Source organism: Natator depressus, chromosome 10 (assembly GCF_965152275.1).
Source record: "Natator depressus isolate rNatDep1 chromosome 10, rNatDep2.hap1, whole genome shotgun sequence".
Lineage (NCBI taxonomy): Eukaryota > Metazoa > Chordata > Testudines > Cheloniidae > Natator > Natator depressus.
The window spans coordinates 44542776-44560516 of NC_134243.1; the positions used below are offsets into that span (position 1 = coordinate 44542776).

General features: G+C 56.7%; 1 protein-coding gene and 1 long non-coding RNA gene across 5 annotated transcripts in view; one reads left to right on the plus strand and one right to left on the minus strand.

Moving 5' to 3' along the window:
• The window catches only part of ZNF609 (zinc finger protein 609), a 118708-nt gene extending 117074 nt beyond the window's left edge, over window positions 1-1634 (plus strand). For all 4 annotated transcript variants that reach the window (XM_074965947.1, XM_074965948.1, XM_074965949.1 and 1 more), the window contains exons 9-10: window positions 392-470; window positions 932-1634. In XM_074965947.1, the coding sequence (XP_074822048.1) occupies window positions 392-465 (74 nt within the window). In that variant the 3' untranslated portion in view covers window positions 466-470; window positions 932-1634. The remainder of the gene's footprint in view (window positions 1-391; window positions 471-931) is intronic.
• A 2668-nt stretch (window positions 1635-4302) lies between these two features.
• Window positions 4303-9371, minus strand: LOC141995101 (uncharacterized). The gene is made up of 3 exons (XR_012641260.1): window positions 9236-9371; window positions 6889-7055; window positions 4303-4438 (listed from the first exon to the last, which is right to left on the minus strand). It is a non-coding gene; the product is annotated as an uncharacterized LOC141995101 (long non-coding RNA).
• Between the last annotated feature and the right edge of the window lie 8370 nt (window positions 9372-17741).

Below are 17741 nucleotides of genomic sequence, written 5' to 3' on the forward strand. Positions count from 1 at the left end.
TAGTGGGCATGGCTGAGTGGGGCTGCAGCTAGGGCAGTGGGGTATGCAGATAGAAGCAGTGGGAGAGCGCCCCCGCCTGGTTGATCTCCGTGAAGCAGCGCATGGGGCTGAAATTGAGCTGGGGAATGTAGTAGCACAGACCTCCCCTCGATGCACATGGTGAATAGCTCCTAGTGCGGGGCCCTGCCAGCCCAGGGCTGAAGCAGGCAGGGGGCTGCTCTCTGCTCCACCCCAGAGCCGTCCCCGTCCTCGAGCACAGTTCAGAGCAAGTGGCGATGACGGGAGGGTGGCTGAGCTGCCAGCTCTCCCCTGGCACCGTCCCAGAGCTGTCACCTTCCCATGGCACCGCTGTAGGCACCAGGTCACCTTCTGGCTCTGCTTCTTGCTGCAGGTCTCTCTTCGACAGCCATCGTGGCCAGCCAGCAGGGCTCCGCTCCCTCCTTGTACCCGCCTCCCAGGAGGTGAGAATGGTAAGGCTGCTGCGCCACGCCCGCAAAGGGGGTGCGGGGAGAGAAAGGCCCAGGGCATGGGAGCGGGGGGAGAGCCTCCAGCCTCTGGACAAACATAACATTGCAGTGGGGCCTCCAAATCAGAGGGGCGGGGTAGGGGGTAGAACCAGGCAAAGTGTGGGCAGGGGCTGTCCTAGGTCCCTTGCTCTGCCGGTGCCCCTCACGCCCGAACCGCGGCCCCTGCTAGCCCCGCCTGAGAGTTCCCTGGACAGCCGTTCCGACTGCTTAGTAAACACTGTTACAGGGCCTGTGTGAGCAGCGGCTGTTTGCTTTGCCCACCCCTCTGGGTCCTGGGACACTGCAGCTGCCACAAGAGAAGGGAAGGAGGAAGAACCGTGTCCTGGTTCCTGCGGCTGGGGCGCCCCTTGGTGGATGTAGCAGCGTGGGCACCAGAGTGATTTCTGCTTTGATTTTTCTGGCAGGACGCGCTGTGATTGGATAAAGGGGTCTGTACCAAGTCATGTGACTGGCTCACATGAGGAAGCGCTGGAAATTCCATTAGACATCAGTTGAATGGTGTTAATTGTTCTGTTTGACGTTCCTGCCCTAATCTGAGGCAGACTTTCCTCTTCCCGATGGGACACGCGGGTCCCCGCCCCCTCCACACCCCTTTCCTTGTGAGCCGGGGAGCTGGAACCTACAGGAATATTTATTCTACTGCCCACCGTCCCTGGGAAGGGAAGCGACCTGCCTGCCTGGTGCATATGAAGAGGCAATGGAAGCACCGAGGGTTTCCGGTGGATTTGATTGAGTGTCCCTCTGGAGGTCACTGCTTCGCCAGGGTCTGAGCAGCACAGGACACGGGGTGGGGAGGGAGCGCCAGCCGGGCCTGCTCAGCACACAGCCCTCCCGCCAGCTGCACTTGGCTCCACGGGAGTGCAGCCCAGATCGCTACAGTCGAGTTGCCTGGACCCAGAGTCGCAGTCCCAGGGAAGAAAGTTTAGGGCTCTTTTCATTTGTAGTAGTGCTGTTCAGGTACCAGCGAGGAGCATGGGTGGATGGTTCAGTGCAGAGGGGTGGGTGCGTCTCTGGTGAGCGAGCGAGCGCACATGCCCATGGACGTGTCAGTGCAGTGTGGGGGTGGGCTCGGTGCACAGTGGGGGACAAGTGGGCATCTGCAGCATGGGGAAGAGAGCACGTGTCAGTGCGGCGGGGGGTGAGCGCGCGTCAGTGCAGCCTGGGGGGGCGTCAGTGCAGCACAGGGGAGGAGGGGGGTTATCAGTGCAGCGGGTGGCGCGTTCACACTTCAGCTGTGTACTCGGCCGGTGCCCAGAGTGCCATGCCCTGTGTTAAGCAGGTTTGCCAGTGTTCAGGCAGCGCAGAGAGGTGCTGGGTGCCCAGACTAGTCCAGCTGTGGGGTGAACAGGAGTCACCGGCTAAGAATCTGTTCTGCCCCCTCCGGGTGCTCTGCTGCTAGGGGTTTTCCCCTCAGGCTCCCTGTGGCCCTGCCAGCCCTGTCTCTTCTGCCTCCTTTCCACTCATCTTCCTCAGACCCGCTGCACTGGCAGCTGCCATCCCCCCGCCCCGCCTTCCCTGCTGGCAGGGGGCATGGGTTGCCATGGCTCAGGCTAACCCCAGTTTGTCACAAACAAGGCCCTTGGGTGGGCTCTCCCTCTGCGTCCTGTGAGCGTTCTGCCCCCTGCTCCACCTGCAGGGTTGACCGGCTGCGTGGCCATTCCTCCCTGCACAGACCTAGGGCCCCCCACGTTTGCATAGGTGGCAGTGCATGCGTGCGAGCACTGGCGGGGGCGTGCTAGGCCTGCTCTTGGCACCGCACGTGGGGCTGGGGGGTCTGGAAACTCTTCCAACGCTGGATGGAGTTGTCTCCTCCGGAGGCTGGCCAGTCTGTGCAGATGGGGGACGGGTCTGCTCTGGGCTAGGGAAGCAGCTGGTGGCGGCACCTGCATCTCTGCCCGGCTGCTGCAGGGGCCTCTGCCTTGGGCGCGCCAAACTCCAGTTCGTTTGGTGGGTTTTTAATTTTGGATTTCTGAGCTGTGAGGGGCGTGGGAGGTGAGAGCATGGAGCAGTGGGTCTGACACGGCTGGGCGCATCCCCCTGCCTCTGGGCGGGAGGGAGCCGGGGTGTGTGTGCTGTGAACCCCCCCACCCCATGGACGTAGGCAGTGGCTGTAGGACTGTTCGTGCTTTGCCAGGCTCCATTAGCCGAACTGGTCCTTGCCCTCCCCCCTCAGCTGGCCTTGCTGATGTGCTGTAAGGACCGCTCCCTGGCCTACGGGCAGCATGGTGCTGCTGCACAGCCCAGGTGCTGCCGCGAGGGGCTGATCTCCAGGAGTTAGCAGCCACTCGAAGCTGATCCCAGCTGGCCTATTCCACCCCTTGAGGCGTGGGAGGTCCCCCAGCAGAGCAGGGGCTGGCTCGCTCCCCGCTGTTGGCTCACCCCCAGCCTGGCCCAGAGCCGCTGGGCGTTCTGGCTCTGCGCTGTGCAGTGTCTGGCGAGCTGTGTGCGTGGTGCCCGTGTCGCTGTTGTCCCGGGCTGTGCGCCGCCCGTGGGCGCTGTACATACTGTAAAAAGGAATTGTTTGAAAGCTGTTGTTTTGGTTTTTGTTTCTTTCCCTGTGGGAGGAGCCCCCCCTCCCCCTGTGTGCAATCAAAGAGGAGCCACTGTTGAGTGTGTCGGCCCTGGTGTCCAATGAAGGCAGTGTGTCCGCGCAGCCCTGCCCCCTCCCGCAGCCGCCCTTCATTGGTCTGATTCTTTTAACCTTTTCATTTTGTCTGTCAAAGGAACCCGGGTGCTTGCTCCGCTTACAGCCAGGCTCTGTCTGCTGCATGGGAGGGGCCAGCCCAGCCTCCCCCATCTCCCGCAGGGCTCAGCCAAAGGGCCGAGGGTGGGGTGGTCTTTCCCAGGGTTCTCGGGAGCAGGAGGCTGGGAAATGCTGCGGTGCCCCCCAGCACCTCCAGGACACCCGCAGCTCAGCTGTGGCCAGAGCAGAGAATCCACCTGCCACCATCCAGAGCAGCTGCCCTCTGGTCACCTGTCTGGTGTAATGGCATGGGGCCTAGGTGGGTTTCCTAGGGCCTGGTAGGGTAGGGAGGGTCGGATTGGCTTCGAGGGTGGGAACTGCCTGCCTGGGGGACTTAGGAGGCAGAGCCCCATCCCTCGGGGAGTCTTGGGCCTAGCCTTTCGCTCTGCCTGTGGCTGGGCAAGGGTCTCCCAAGCTGCTGGCATGAAGTGACATGCAGAGCCACCTGGGCCCCATGGAGCCCAATTCCCAGCGGGGGGCGGGGACCCATTTGTGTGTGTTGGTACCAACGAGGGGGTCAGATGGCTTCGGGTTCCTTATGGTGGGGCTGGGGATTGGTCTGTTCCTGGTACCTTGGGGTGGGATCGCCAGCCTGCTCCCCAGCTGCCTGGTACCTTGTCTCTGGCAGCTGGGAGACCATCAGGCAGCCTTGCCGGGCCAGGGAACTCCTGGGGCTGGGCAGAGCCAGCTCCTGGCCCAGCTGCTTGGCGGTGGGGTTGGCAGGGGGCTGGCAGAGAGGGCTCTGGCATGTTGAAAATGGGAGGGTTTGGGCTGCGGGGACAATTCAGCGCCCTGTGCCCAGCTGCTGCCAACCATTGTGGGCAAAGGGTTTCCCAGCCCCCCTTGCGGAAGTGCCACTTGGCTTCCGCCTGCCCATAGGTGGTAATTAAAGCCGCGGGGTAACCCGTAGTTTGAGGTTTGACATTTTCAATGTTCCTGGTGGGCTCCTGCTGCAGCAGCAGCGCCCCCTGCTGGGGAGGGGGGTGGTCGGCTGGGTAGCACGCTGCAGTCCTGTCCCTTGTAGCAGTGTCTGTTCAGAGATACTCCCCCACGCCGGAGCACTGTGAGCAGGGGTCCCAGCAGGGCGTGGAAGCGTTGATGTTCTAGCTCTTGTTTCCGTTGGAGTTGCTGTGTTGGGTTTAATTTCAGTCTTCCTGATTCTGCCCTTCTGTAAAGTGTACATTATTACCAAGCTCCTTGTTTTTTATATATATATATATAAATATATATATACACAACCTGCGCTCTCCCTGCCCGGGGCCAGTCAGGCAAGGAGAGAGAATAAATCTTTTTAAGAGACAATCACAAATATACGAGGGTTGCTTTTTCTTTCTGCCCATCCCCGCTCTCCTCCCGTCCACCACACTCCCACAGAGCTTGGGTGACATTTGCTGTCTGTAGCAAAACCTGCCCCTCATCGCCTGGCTGTTGCCCCATGCTCACAACCAGACCTGCCAGCGGTGCGCCTCCTGCAGGTGACCATAGGCAAGGCTGAAACCAGGAGCCCCATGGCTTTGTGCTTGCGAGGCGGGCAGGGAGCTTGCCTCAGCTGGACGTTCCTGGCAGGATCCCCACGTTCCAAAGGGGTCGTGTGACCAAGCTAATCACCCCTGCACGGCGGCAGAGCCGGGCTGCTCTTAAGAAAACGTGCCTGGCCCCACGTCCAGCACGGCACGAGCAGAATGTGCCTGGCGGATTCCAGAGGCACCACTCATTTCCAAGGACTCTTGCCCACCTGCCTAGGACAAGCATGGCAGGCTCTCAGGCAACAGCAAAGGATCCTGAGAGCCCTTGACCTGCAGACCCCAGCTGGGACTCCGCTCTCAGTCAGTCCTGGCCACGCAGAGGTGTGAAACAGGAGGAGACGGGGGGAATGGGTGCAGAACGTGCTGCTCTTGTAACTTCCATTTGAGCACCCTTCTGCCTAGCTGGAAGGGGGCCTGTGTGGAAGAGAAGGGCTGGGCCATGCGAGTCCAGAAGAACAGCTGGATTCTCAAGGGATTCAACGGCTCCCTGAGGAGGCCATGGCCGGCCCTTCCAGGCAGAGGCAGAGCAGGGCTGGATCTGAGTGGGGACAGAGATGCCTAAAGGGAAGTGGTCTTACAGCAGGTTTGGAACATGGACAGGTTTTGATCCCACTCCCCTGTCCAAGCCTGGAGGGCCCTGGGTACAGCTTGAATTGACCCATCTGCTACAGCTCCATGTGCTGAGGTGTTAGTTCTGTGTCCTTGGCTTGGGGCGTGGAAGGGGTGTTGGCTGGGAATGTGGCTGGAGCAAGAGAAGCAGAAAGCAGGGCTGGGGGATCTGAGAAGTCCGAAAGCTGCCCCAGAACCTGCCCAGTGCTAAACCTCTGCCCTCATGGAGGGGGCACAGTGTAGCCGAGCCAGGGACAGCTCCCCTCTGCTTTTAGCACCATAGGTTCCTGTGCTTCCCCTTCCTTTCACTCCATCACTATCAGTAAGGGGAGGGGGTGGGGAACATATCCACATTGTCTCTGGTGGCTCGAGGGGCTCCAGGAGGGCTCAGGAGCAGAGGGGAGTGGCCGTGCATGACTAGGGAGGAGGGTCCATGGACTGGGGGGGCCTGGACGGAGATGCCCGGGTCACTGTGGGCAGAATGAAGCAGCTGAAACGGGGAAGGGCTGGTAGTGCTGGCAGAACAGGGGCCTGGGGGCGTACATAGAGCTGTGGAGCTGAGCATGATGAAGTGTGAGCAGGGAGCCAGGGACGGGGGTGAAGTGATCAGATCAATGGGGCAGGGAGGCGACTGCCGTGCCTTGTACCAAGCACAGGCTCTGGGGCTGCTGGGGAGGCTGCAGTAACACAGGCTGGAGTATTTGCCATCTGGAAGCTGCACACTGGACCCTTGTGGCAAAAGGAGCTGAATTTGACTGTCGCATGGGGTAAGGGAGGGTGCTGCAGGCCACCCACCTGATATGGGCCTGAGCACAAGGCAGATGAGGGCTCTGGCAATGACAGAGTGGGATGGGGAGTAAGTGAGACCTGCAGATGGGCTTGGGCCATGCTGATGGTGAGGCAGCCAGGAGGGGACATGGGGCCGAGTTGGGATGTAGGACTGGATGGGGGAAGAGGCTGCAGCGAGAAGAGGACCCCGCAGGAGAGCAGATGAGGAGCCTGCAACTGGGGGCGGGGCTGGGGGGGGGGAGAGTTTGCAGAGCAAGGAGAACCAGGAGTGACAGGAGCCAGGGAGGGCAGTGTCTCGTGGGGGTGGGGGTGGGTATGAGCGAGTCTCTCCCCTGCCACAGAGGGCAAGGAGCAAGAGGCTGGACTAGAGCCATCAGTGGCCTCAGGGAGAGCTCTTTCCACACAGTGGAGAGGCTAGAGGCCAGGGTGAGGGGCTCCAGGATGGAGTAGGAGGAGAGGAACTTGTGGCAAGTGCTGCAAATGTCCTGTTAGAGGGGTTTTCAGGTGAAGGGGGGAAGGGGTTGGGGGATGTACAAAGGTGTGTTTGCAGATTATGCAAGCTATCTCCCTGCAGATAAATGCTGGTGGCCCCTCCAGCCAGCAATCCCCAGGGACGGGCTGACAGACAGGCACAGAGCTGGGAGGCAGGAGATCTTAGGTCTGTCAGTTGGGACAAGTCATGCCCTTCTCTTACCTTAGTCAAGGAGATGATAGAGCATAGCTTGCCTAAAGCTAGCTCGCGTGGTGGCGACTGCGGTAGCAAGGCCTCTCAATAAACCGCACGCTTGTACGCAGGAAGTGCTCCCTGCACCACAAAATGCAGCCACCTCTGGGTTCGACCAGCTTCTTTTTAACAGCTACCTGTGACGGGAATTGGGTATCTGACTGCAATGAGCCTGCTGCACAGCTGGGCCTCCCACTGAAGCAGGTGAGAGGTTCGGCTACTCATCCCTCCAACCCCTACCCGCTGGTAATTTTGCAGAGATTTAGACTGGAAGCCCAGCTGAAATTGTAGGACTGGAAGCAACTGGTCTGGCCCAGGTTCAAGGGTTTATTGAGCGTAGTTTGGCAAACACATGGCATTCTTGCCCTAATAGCTGCCCAGATCCCTTAGCTTGGCATTTCATTTCTCCAGCATTAAATCGCTCCAGGGGCCCATGTCCCTGCGTAACGCTGGGAGGGCTTTCAGCTCACAGAAACCAAGGCAGCGGTTGGGGCCCAGAGGGGCCAGTGTCATTGGGGCTGGGACCACGGGAGGTCAGCACCATGGTGCTAGAGGTATGAGAGCTACATGCCCTGGTCTGTGTGTACCCCTGCGCGTTCTGCCATGCCGCAAGCATGGGGGTGCTGGTGCTGGAGCCCTGGAGTCCCAGACAGCCTAGGGCTGGGTGGGTGGGGGCGGTAACAGCCTTTATTGGCCCAGCTTCTGCTGGGGACATCGCCAAGCTTTCGCGTGCCACGGCTACCCGAGCATGAGCTGTGTCCCTCGAAGGCTAGGCCCTGTCACCAGCAGGCGTTGGGCCAGTAAAGGCTCTGACCTCACCCAGCTGGTCTGATCATGGCATTTGCATCAGAATCTCAGCTTTAATTTAAAAAAAACCAAACAAAACATCAGGTCTAGCCGGTCTGTAAAGAAAAAACCGTCACTAACCGCGACCTAAGTGTACGCGAGGCCCGTGTAACGGCCTGCAGCGAAACGCTGGCTGAGCAGTGTGACCGGCCCGCCAGCTCGTGCAAGGGGCCACATGTGGTAATTGTGCAGCTGTGAACTGTGGCATTTCCCAGTGTTCGCTCCGAGTCCATTATGTCCCTGCACCTAGCATGAAGTGTACCACCAGGGCCAGGCCCTGCCTGCAGGTCTCTCTTCCTCTGCACCTTTCCCCACAAGGCAGAGCTCCGTGGATCCCAGTGCAGGCCCTTTGCCCTGCTCCATGGGGCTAAGGGCCCAAGCAGTCAGGACTGGGGTGGGGGGCACCAGAAGTGCAGGTGGGGCATGTGGGCAGTTGGAGCAGCAGGTGCTCCATAGGGCCCGGTGAAGCTGACCTGCTGAAGCTGCCCACAATTACTTGGCACGCCGGGGGGTGGGAGGCGTGTGGGCTGGCGCTGGGCTGATGGGCCAGCGTTGCAATGGCTGGGGCCCCTGGAACGGGTGCACGCAGCTAAAGAAAAAAATCCCTTTTCACCCATAAGCCTCCTAGAACGGTACGTCAGGGCGTAGTTTCAGCTGTGAGCCCGCGGGGGCGGGGGAGCCACACATGAACTGTGCCATGGATCAGGGAGGGGGGCCATGTCCTGCTTTGCCGCAGGGCTGGGGGTTGCTATTAGCACTGTGCTGCTTTGTGGACACTGTGTCCCCACTCTGGCCGCCTCCCACTGCTGCCACACGGCCTGTGGCCCAGCCCGGTGCACTCCAGTGCGGGCACCGTGCCCTGGGGCTGGGCTGGAAAGGGCCTGGCAAAATGGTCCCTGCCACCATCTGCCCTCAGGTCCCTCAGTCAGTCCCCGGGGGCTTTTGGGACACAAATAAATCCCGGGTGCTGGGAGCCAGGTAGAGTTGCTCCCTGTGGTCCGGGGTCAGGCCACTGGGCCCCCTTGCCAAGTCCGCTGAAGACCTAGGGCTGGTGGGGCGGACGACAGCCATGCCGTTGCAGCCCTTTTCTGCTAGTGAGGCCGCTCCCGGCAGGGCTGAGCACGGGGGGCATTGGCAGGGCAGGCTGGGAGACAAACCATAGGTGTGATGGAAGTTGAGCACCTGCCCCAGGCATGTCGCAGTGCTCGTGTGCCCAGGTCCCATTGCGGCCCTGGTCTGAGCGCCCCTCTGGCCCATCCTCCACCCTCATGCTTTGCCAGGTGTTGGGCACTAACACACTGTGGGGAGGTGGAGGATGCACAGACCCGCCCTGGGCCGCTTGGTTTGTGCCCCAGTTCAGATGCCCACCCCTGGTGCCACTATTTTCCCTGCGTCTCTAGGCTCCCTCCCCCACCATGCTGTAGGGTGAGTGGTGCATGGACCTGTAATGCACATGGGCTCTGCCTCCTACCCAGTCAGCGACGCCAGGTGCCATCCAGGGCCTTGTGGCTCTGCTCAGTGACTGGCCGGCCCATGGCCCAACGTGCCGTCCAGCCCCCGCTGACCCGGAGCACAGGCAGGACTCCGCCACGCAGGAGTGCAAAGGTTAAGAGGGTTTGGTGACGTCTGCAGCAAGGCTTAGTGGGCTGGCAATCCCGTTAAAGGGACAGCGCTGGCTGTGGCTCATCCATGGAGGAGGACATGGAGTAATTAAGGCGCTTACCCAGAATTGCGTAATGGGCTGAGGCCAGCTGCTCGCCCACCCGCCTACGTCTGTCCATGGCGCACAGCCCCGGACGCCCTCTGTGCTTCTCACTCCGGTTCAGCTGGTGCCCTTGCAGCACTGGGAGGGAGGGCCAGTGCTTATGCCATACTTCACAGGGGCATCCAAGCCCTGCCCTGCTGGAGTTGGGGGTCAGCTCCCAGCAGGCAGCACCCTGGGTGCTCCCGCTGAAGGGAACCACGGAGAAGGCTGGAGAACGGTTTCAGCATATTGAGGGGCAAGACCAGGGTGCTGCAGGGCAGGGCTCCCAGCCATGTGACCTGTGCATGGTCCTGACATGATTGCTGGGTGCCCCCTTACGCCCCCTCCCCCTCAATGCATGCACATGGCTTACAGATGGGGACAAAGGGAACGTTGCAGCCAGCAAGACAGTGGAAAAACCGGCCAGTTGGCCACTCTGGGCAGCCGTGGAAGCACCGGCCTGGTCAGAACAGTCCTGGGGTGTTCCTGCCCAGCCCCCATCCAGTGTGCCAAGCCAGCGGGCAGGGAGAAGGGCACCCGAGAACAGTTTTGTCACAGCCCACACAGAGGGTGAGGGCAGAGTCTGTGCCAGAGGACTAGAGGCTTCACTCTGCATGTTCTCCTCGCTGTGCCCTCAGGGCTCCCCCACAGCGCCCCTTTGGCAGCATCTCTGAGCCTCTGCACCCCCCTCGCCCATGTGTGCTGTAGGCTGGGCACCCTGCCCTTGCCCCTTGCTGGCGAGCTGGAAGTGTCACTCCCTGGGGTACGGGAGGGGCTCACCTGGCGGGCTGGCAGCATGGCTCTAGCCGTGCTGCCTCCAAGCGGTAGCCGCTCCCCAGGGGTGCTGGGGGAGGAGGACGGGCAGGGTTATTGCGACTTAACTCTGCCACTGCCCTTTATTCCTGTATCTTTGCTGCTCACGCCCCCGTGGGGGCAGCAGGGGTGTGCCAGCACTCTCCCCGCCAGAGCGCCTGGTCACAGCTAGGGGTGCAGACAGATAGATGCTAATATCTCGCTGGACCTGGTGCACATCTAACACTAACGCCCAGTGCCATGGTAGAGCTAGTGCCATTAAAGAGAAGCACCCACCCCACGCTTCCGAGAGGTTAGGCTCAGACACAGAGGAATACATGCAGAAAGCAAGCCCCTCACGCACGACACCACTTCCCAGCTGGGAACTCTCACAACTGAACCCCGTCGGCACTTTTCACAGACCCTCAGGAGCCACTGCACCAGGTGGGCGAGGAGCAGCTGGATTCAGGACTCCATGCCACAGGTCCTATAGCCAGGACGGTCTGGAGTGATCGTGGACCTGGGATTTCATCATGGAGCTTTAGGTGACCAAAGTTTGGCTGCTGTTTTTCCTACTAGTTCACCCTAGCAGCTCGTGTACTGCCTACCCCAGAACCCCACCAGGACCCAACCAGAGGGAAGCTCAGCAATCCTGAGCGAGCCTGGGGCATGAGGAGAAGGACCCAAGCTGCAGCAGAGGAAGAGGCAGTAGAAGATGAAGTACTGTTGCAATAAGCACCTTGGTTTGAGCAGTGGGAGGCGGATTAAAGCCACACTGGGGATCAATGAGCTCCTGTTTTCCCGGCCGTTGTTACTGGCTAGGACAAGCAGTCCTGTTCCTGCACACACACTAACGGCAGCCACTCAGCCCTCAACTTCTGCACAGGACTGCCTTCCCTGCAGCTTCAGGCCCTGACACTCCTGGCCCAGTCTACCGCCCCGTGATGTGCTGATGAGGTGAAGGACTCTGCAAGGGGAGATTACCCAGTGGACAGGCCATTTCTCTGAAGGTCCCACCTTGCAGGAGTCTGAGTCTGGTGCCTGATGTCCCTCAGTGCTAATCAGGCACAACTCCCGTAGCTCTTCCACTGCCAGACGCTGGAGGACGCTAAGGCCAAGTGAGACATCCTCCTGGCCCCAGTCTAGTTTCCCCCATGCTAGCTCAATCCATGCCAACACCCACTTAGGAGCAGCGCTGCCCCACAGATTGGTGTCAGCACAGGCCAGCGTGTGAGGGCTGTTCTGAGGGCTTTAACTAGTGGCCCAAATAGCCCCTGGGGCACGGGCAGGGGCAGTGCTGTCAGGATGCCAACAGGCTCCCAGGCTTCTCAGCGGAGGCCTCACAGAGCCAGGTGCACGGTGGATCAGTCACTATAGCCTGACACTCACTTGCTCTGTGAGCGAAAATCACCCTCGCTAGAAAAACAGTCTTCCCTGGAAGGACCGAGACTCCCTTGCACTGCATGCTTCACAAGGAGCCCAAATAGCCCAAGGCACAGGGGGGACTTGAATACATTTCAAGCCCCACCCAGGGGCTGCTGTGGCCCTGGTCTGCCTTTCACCTGTCTCTGATCCCCTAGACTAGCTGCTGGCTGCAGCGAGACACTCAGGGGAAAGGTAACTCAGGCCGGCTCGAATCCATACGCAGTCTTTTTCGCTTGGAGGCATAGAGCCTTTTGGGAGATAGCAGAGGGACCACCCTCACAGGCCCGCCGTGGAGTGTGGTGGTGCTGGGAGATGAGCTGGAGACCAGACTCCCCCTGATACGATGGGGGCCAATATGGGCCCAGGAGGCTCAGCAGACCTGCCACCGCAGAGTTTTGCCAGGACTTTGGCTACCAGCATGACCAGTGCACAAGCAATGCGTGGTAAGGGGAGAAAAAAAACTCCTCCACCGCCCGAAACCAGCAGAGATAGGGAAGGAAAATACTTTTCTCCCCTGTGCTGGTCCCCTGTCATTCATGCTGCCTTGTCACTTTAACAAGCATAGTGTGAATTTTATACTCCCTAGAAAAAACAGCTGTAGACTGGAATTTTCAAGGGGCTCACTGGAGTTAGGTCTCCAAACCCTATCACCACTGAGCAGGAAGTGGGTGTCTAATTCTCCTAGTCCCCACCCCCAACTCCCCCTCCTTGATGCACTAAGGAAAGGCTGGTTAGTTCAACCATTTAACACTTGAGGGTTTTTTTTTTTTTTTTTTGCTGACCCCCTTTTCACCCAATCACTTGTCAACTGGTGGGAGACGAGAAGCCGGCTCGCCTGGCGACAAAGCTACCGCCCCTGGGTGGAAGTGGTTTTATTTTGTCCCCAGGAGAGCTCTCTCCCCAGGAAAGAGCAGCCACTCAACGCCCCCTGCAATAGCACGGCTGCAGCAGCTCAGCTCTGCCGAGGTAAGGAGCGCAGTGTAGACATAACAGTTTCAGAGTAACAGCTGTGTTAGTCTGTATCCGCAAAAAGAGGATGACGACTTGGGGCACCTTAGAGACTAACAAATTGATTTGAGCATAAATTTGAGCCCTTTCGTGAGCTACAGCATCCGATGAAGTGAGCTGTAGCTCATGAAAGCTCATGCTCAAATAAATTTGTTAGTCTCTAAGGTGCCACAAGTCCTCCTTTTCTTCTTTCTTAGTGTAGACATAGCTTCCTTTGCCTGTGCAGGTCCCCTTTAAGGTGAGAAGTCACACCGAGAGGTAAAGTAGACAGTTTTATGCAATCTTGTTTGTATTTGCTAACAACATCCCAAAGCTTTCACCTTTCAGGCTCAGATTCTCCAGCTTGCCCCTCCACTCCCTTCCCATTTACACTCAGCCTGGGGCTTGGCTTTGCTTTGGGGGTTTTGCACCAATGTACAACCCCTGACCTGGTTACGCTCCCCCCTGTAAGTCACCAGAGCAATCACCCTCTTGCAGTCTCTCTCCCTTTGGGACAGCTCTCACTGTAGTCAGTTATATCAGCACCAACCCCCTTACTCCAGCCAAGCCCTCGCCCTCCCTGAGCATGAGATTTCTGGGTGTTGGAAGCTGGAGTGCTCACAGTCCTGCTATTTTTGAATAGGACAATGGGAGCATGGAGAGATGTGTTTCTGCATTGTAACACGATACCTGGGACCTCTTTAAACAGCCCTGCAGCTATGGAACTACCCAGGGTTAGAAGGGCAAGAGCCGGTTCTGTTGAAAGCCTGTTTTGACTGGACCGGGGTGAGCCATGAACCGTTGTGTACTGCAGCAACAGTCTCTTTACGTGTTTTGCTCTCAGAGAGCTGACGGGTTTGGAGTAGTTTTGAGGGCTGAACACCTGTAGCTGTATTCCACAGAGTCTAGCATCAGCGCACATGGGCCAAGGAGGGGAGAAGCTCCAGACAACTCCATAGCCTGGTGGACAGTGGAAGACACCTCACTGTTAGTCACAAGCACTTTATAGAGTTATTCAGCAGCCAAAGATGGCGTGCACCATGGGAGACGACACCAAGCACAGACCCTTTAGCTTGGCTGTAGCTGCTCCACAGAGTGTTACTGTAAATGCAATTAGGATTTGGCCAAATTTAGCTTCAATTTAAATTGGAAAGGTGAAGGCAGGAAACTTCTACCCTTTACAGGAGAGGGGGCTCCTGGTGCAGTCTTCCAGTAATGCGTAAGACAGGCCAGTCCCAGGGTACAAGTTATCTATAGTGCCACCCTACTGTCAGTTTTTGAAAAGCAGCAGCGCTAAACTCCCTTTCATACAGGTCATCTAAATTCACAGCTAGGTTACTGGCCTCGTTAGTGGGCCTGCATTGTAGCCCAAGGCTGTGCTGTGCAGTGCATAGCCTATGTGAACAGCTAAACTAGCTTCATGAAGCACCTCCTACCATGAAATGCACCTTTGGAAGGGCTGCATTGCTGGATACAGACCAAGTGCCTGACACTCACTCAGGGGAGAACTTCTTGCCATTTATGTTCCAACACCCCATTCCAATAGCAGCCAGCAGGGGTAGGGCTCCTTACCCCTGAAAGCAGCTGTTAACCATGACCTATTGTCACGGTCATGCTGATTCAGTAAGCGTAATGAGTTACAAGCTGCTTTGTATTTAGCTTCAGCTTTCAGAAAGACTATGAAGTACTATATTGAGGAGCTAGTATATAACCCTTTCCTTACATGCAACATGGTAATGCATATGCACAAGGGGACAAAGTTGCTCCTTAATTTTTCCAAAAATCCTGCTTTAGGTGTAAGGTTCTTAAATAGTGTATGAATTCTATGTCCCTTGTTTCATCCAGGGCTGTGGCATGGAGGAATAAAGCCACAGCAGCTGTTTCCAGGCTTGATACAACCACACCAAGTGCTAGCAAGGATGTAGGACTGGAGTAGGAGTTATGAAACCTGCACATATTCTGCCTACACAGGTCAGTGCAGAGGGGCCAAGCTCCTGTAGACAGAACTTCATTTTCCTCCTACTGCAGGGGTTTAAGCTGGAGTTTAGCTGCATGAGCTGAAATGCTCCCCACGGCTAGTTTGTAACTATTCAGAGGATGGGGCAGCTAAATGCGAAGGTAAATGAGCTCCCCTTTGCACAGCATCATTCCTTAGAAAGACTCCTTTACTTTGCTAAGCTCCAAAAACACAGTGGTGCAATTTCTGCAAACCCTCTAATGTGCTGTCCTCACTCATTTCCTCCCAACAAGGGCCATGCACTGATCCTCTGAAGACTAGTTCCAGGCCAAAATCAAAATTTTTTTTTTTAAATGAGGGGGAAAATTTCCCCCCACTAAATGCTCAACCAACCAACCCCACCCCCCTCCAAAAGCTTTATTTACGCTACATTTTAAAGTCAGTCAAATTCTGACAGTGCGGGGGAACTAGGGACACTTTCAGCAAGTTATGAATACTGAACCCCAGACAGCTTTACAACCTGAGCTCCAGCAGGCTGTTGCATGCCTGCTCAAGTTACTGACTGCTCACTGGGCAAGCTACTGCTGTGCAAAGATGCAGAGTATTCATAGATTCCAAGGTCAAAAAGGACCACTGCAATCATGGAGTCTGACCAGCCCCCTGCCCCCAGTATGATACAGGCCACAGGACTTCACTGAACATTAAACTGCCTCCTTACACTTCCCTCCACAGTAAACAGACGAGGTGAAATCTCTGTCTAGTGATGCTGCTAGATGTTCCCACTGGCTGCCACTGGGCAGGGATACTGCAGGCAGGGCACCCCCAGGCATCACCACCATGCAGTAGTGTTTGCCAGGTAGCAGAAGCTAGTTCTTATTTCAGCCTCAGGTGGCATGTGCCAGTCAATCAACAGCCAGAACTTTACTTGCAGGGAAGTCAAGCAGCTTGACCCTGAGGAAGCCCATGGCGGAATCTAGCAGCCCATCCTTCCAGCTCTGTGTGATTTTACAAGCAACCCCAGTTTCTGGTCTTGTTTGTCACAAGGTGCTTCAAAGCTGCCAGATACAAAAGCATGTTTTGCCTTGCCTAACAACCCAGGCCAGGGAAGTCTGATGGACCTGAGCCACCGAATTTTCCCACAGAACTGAATTTTCCCAAAGCCCAGTGGGCTTAGGCACACCTCTAAAACAGCACACCGCAACCACTACCCCAATATTCCCTGCATGAGAGGTACCCTCAGTCCATGGCTTTCAGCTGAGCAGTCCAGCCGTTAAAGCTCTTGGTTTAGAGCCAGTTACTATTGAACTGTCACAATACAAAGGTTGGGGAAACCACGCTGCAGCCTCTACCACCCAGATCATGTTTTGATAGCAGCTTAGAAATAAGGCACATTGAGCCCAAGCTGCAGAGAACCATTATTTCTCTTGGCCTGAAAGCTGGAAAAAGAAAGTACTGAATCACCACTAGCCTGAGGATTAAAGCCTACTGATCAGGGTGAATGCCTGCAGATTTATTCCTTTGCATGGGGGGGTGGGGGAGGGGAAGAGAGAACAGACTCCAGCTTTCCCTCCCTGCTGTTTTTCTATTTTTTCTTCTCTAATAGATCTTGCTTAACGTTGTCTTCACTCTCTTCTCTCTCCCTACATGAGAGGAGGTATAGAACACACTGATTTCTCCCCATCTACATTCCCTAATTTCTACTGGACTTTTCTAGTTGAGCCCATTACACACACCCATTTCCCCTAGGATGTGGGCATTTTATCAGACACCTTTTCCAAAGGAGCAAGCAGAAGACGGATAAAAGAGGTTTGGTCCGTGGGACTGTCCAGGAGCAACCCTCAAATCAAGTCTTCTGCCACCATTGTGTGAAAGGAGTTCTTCAAGACCCTGCTTAGCAGCTCCATGTTTTACCTCAGCCTCTGGCTAGGAGGTATGGTAAGGGTCAAACACCTACCAATTACTGGAAGGAAGGCGGCCGTCTTCCTCACTGCCCCACACATCTCCAGGCTGCTGTGAGAATGGGAGGTCTCCACAACTCTACCCCTCCTCCCCTGGATTCTACTCTGAGTCCTCCTTCCCAGTCAACTTACCTATGCAGCTGCTCAGCTCCATGGTACATACATAGTGGATCATTTGCTGACTTCAAATCCCGATCAGGAATCACCACAATTTCCATGCAAGGCATGGAAGTTAACGAAGCATGGCAGAGTGCTGTACAGGTAGACACATGACTGATGCTCGTTGTCAAAATGCTGCCTCAAAGCCTCCCTGATTTGAATAGACCCCCCTCCCCCAAACTGTGCCCCCCTCAAATAGCCCTCTCATCTGGCTGCTCAAATTCGGCAGCCAGGCGATGCACCCTGGGGAAAACTTTTCACCTTTAGCCTCACAAATATTATGGAGCACGCACCAGGCTGCTATGACCATAGGAATATTTTCCTCGTTTAGGTCTAACTTGCCATAAAGACAGCACCAGTTTGTTTTTAATCTGCCAAAGGCACATTCTCTGGTCATTCTGCACCTGCTCAGCCTGTTGTTGAATCGCTCCTTGCTGCTATCCAGGTTTCCTGTGTAAGGCTTCATGAGCCATGGGATTAAGGGATATGCTGGATCTCCCAGGATCACTATGGGCATTTCAACATCCCCCACTGGAATCTTCTGGTCTGGAAAGAAAGTCCCTGCTTGGAGCTTTCTGTACAGCTCAGTGCTCCTGAAGATGCGTGCGTCGTGCACCTTTCCGGATCATCCCACACTGAGATCAGTGAAATGGCTACAGTGATCCACAAGCACTTGCAATACCATAGAGAAGTACTCCCTTCTATTGATGTACTCCATCACAAGATGGTCCAGGGCCAAAATTGGAATACACATGCAATCTATCACCCCTCCGCACTTAGGGAATCCCACTGCTGCAAAGCCATTCACTATCTCATGCACCTAGCCAAGAGTCACAGTCCTTCATAGCAGGATGCGATCAATGGCTCTGCACACTTACGTTAATGCAGCCCCAATGGCCAACTTCCCAACTCCAAACTGATTCGCAACTGACCAGTAGCGGTCTGGAGTCGACAG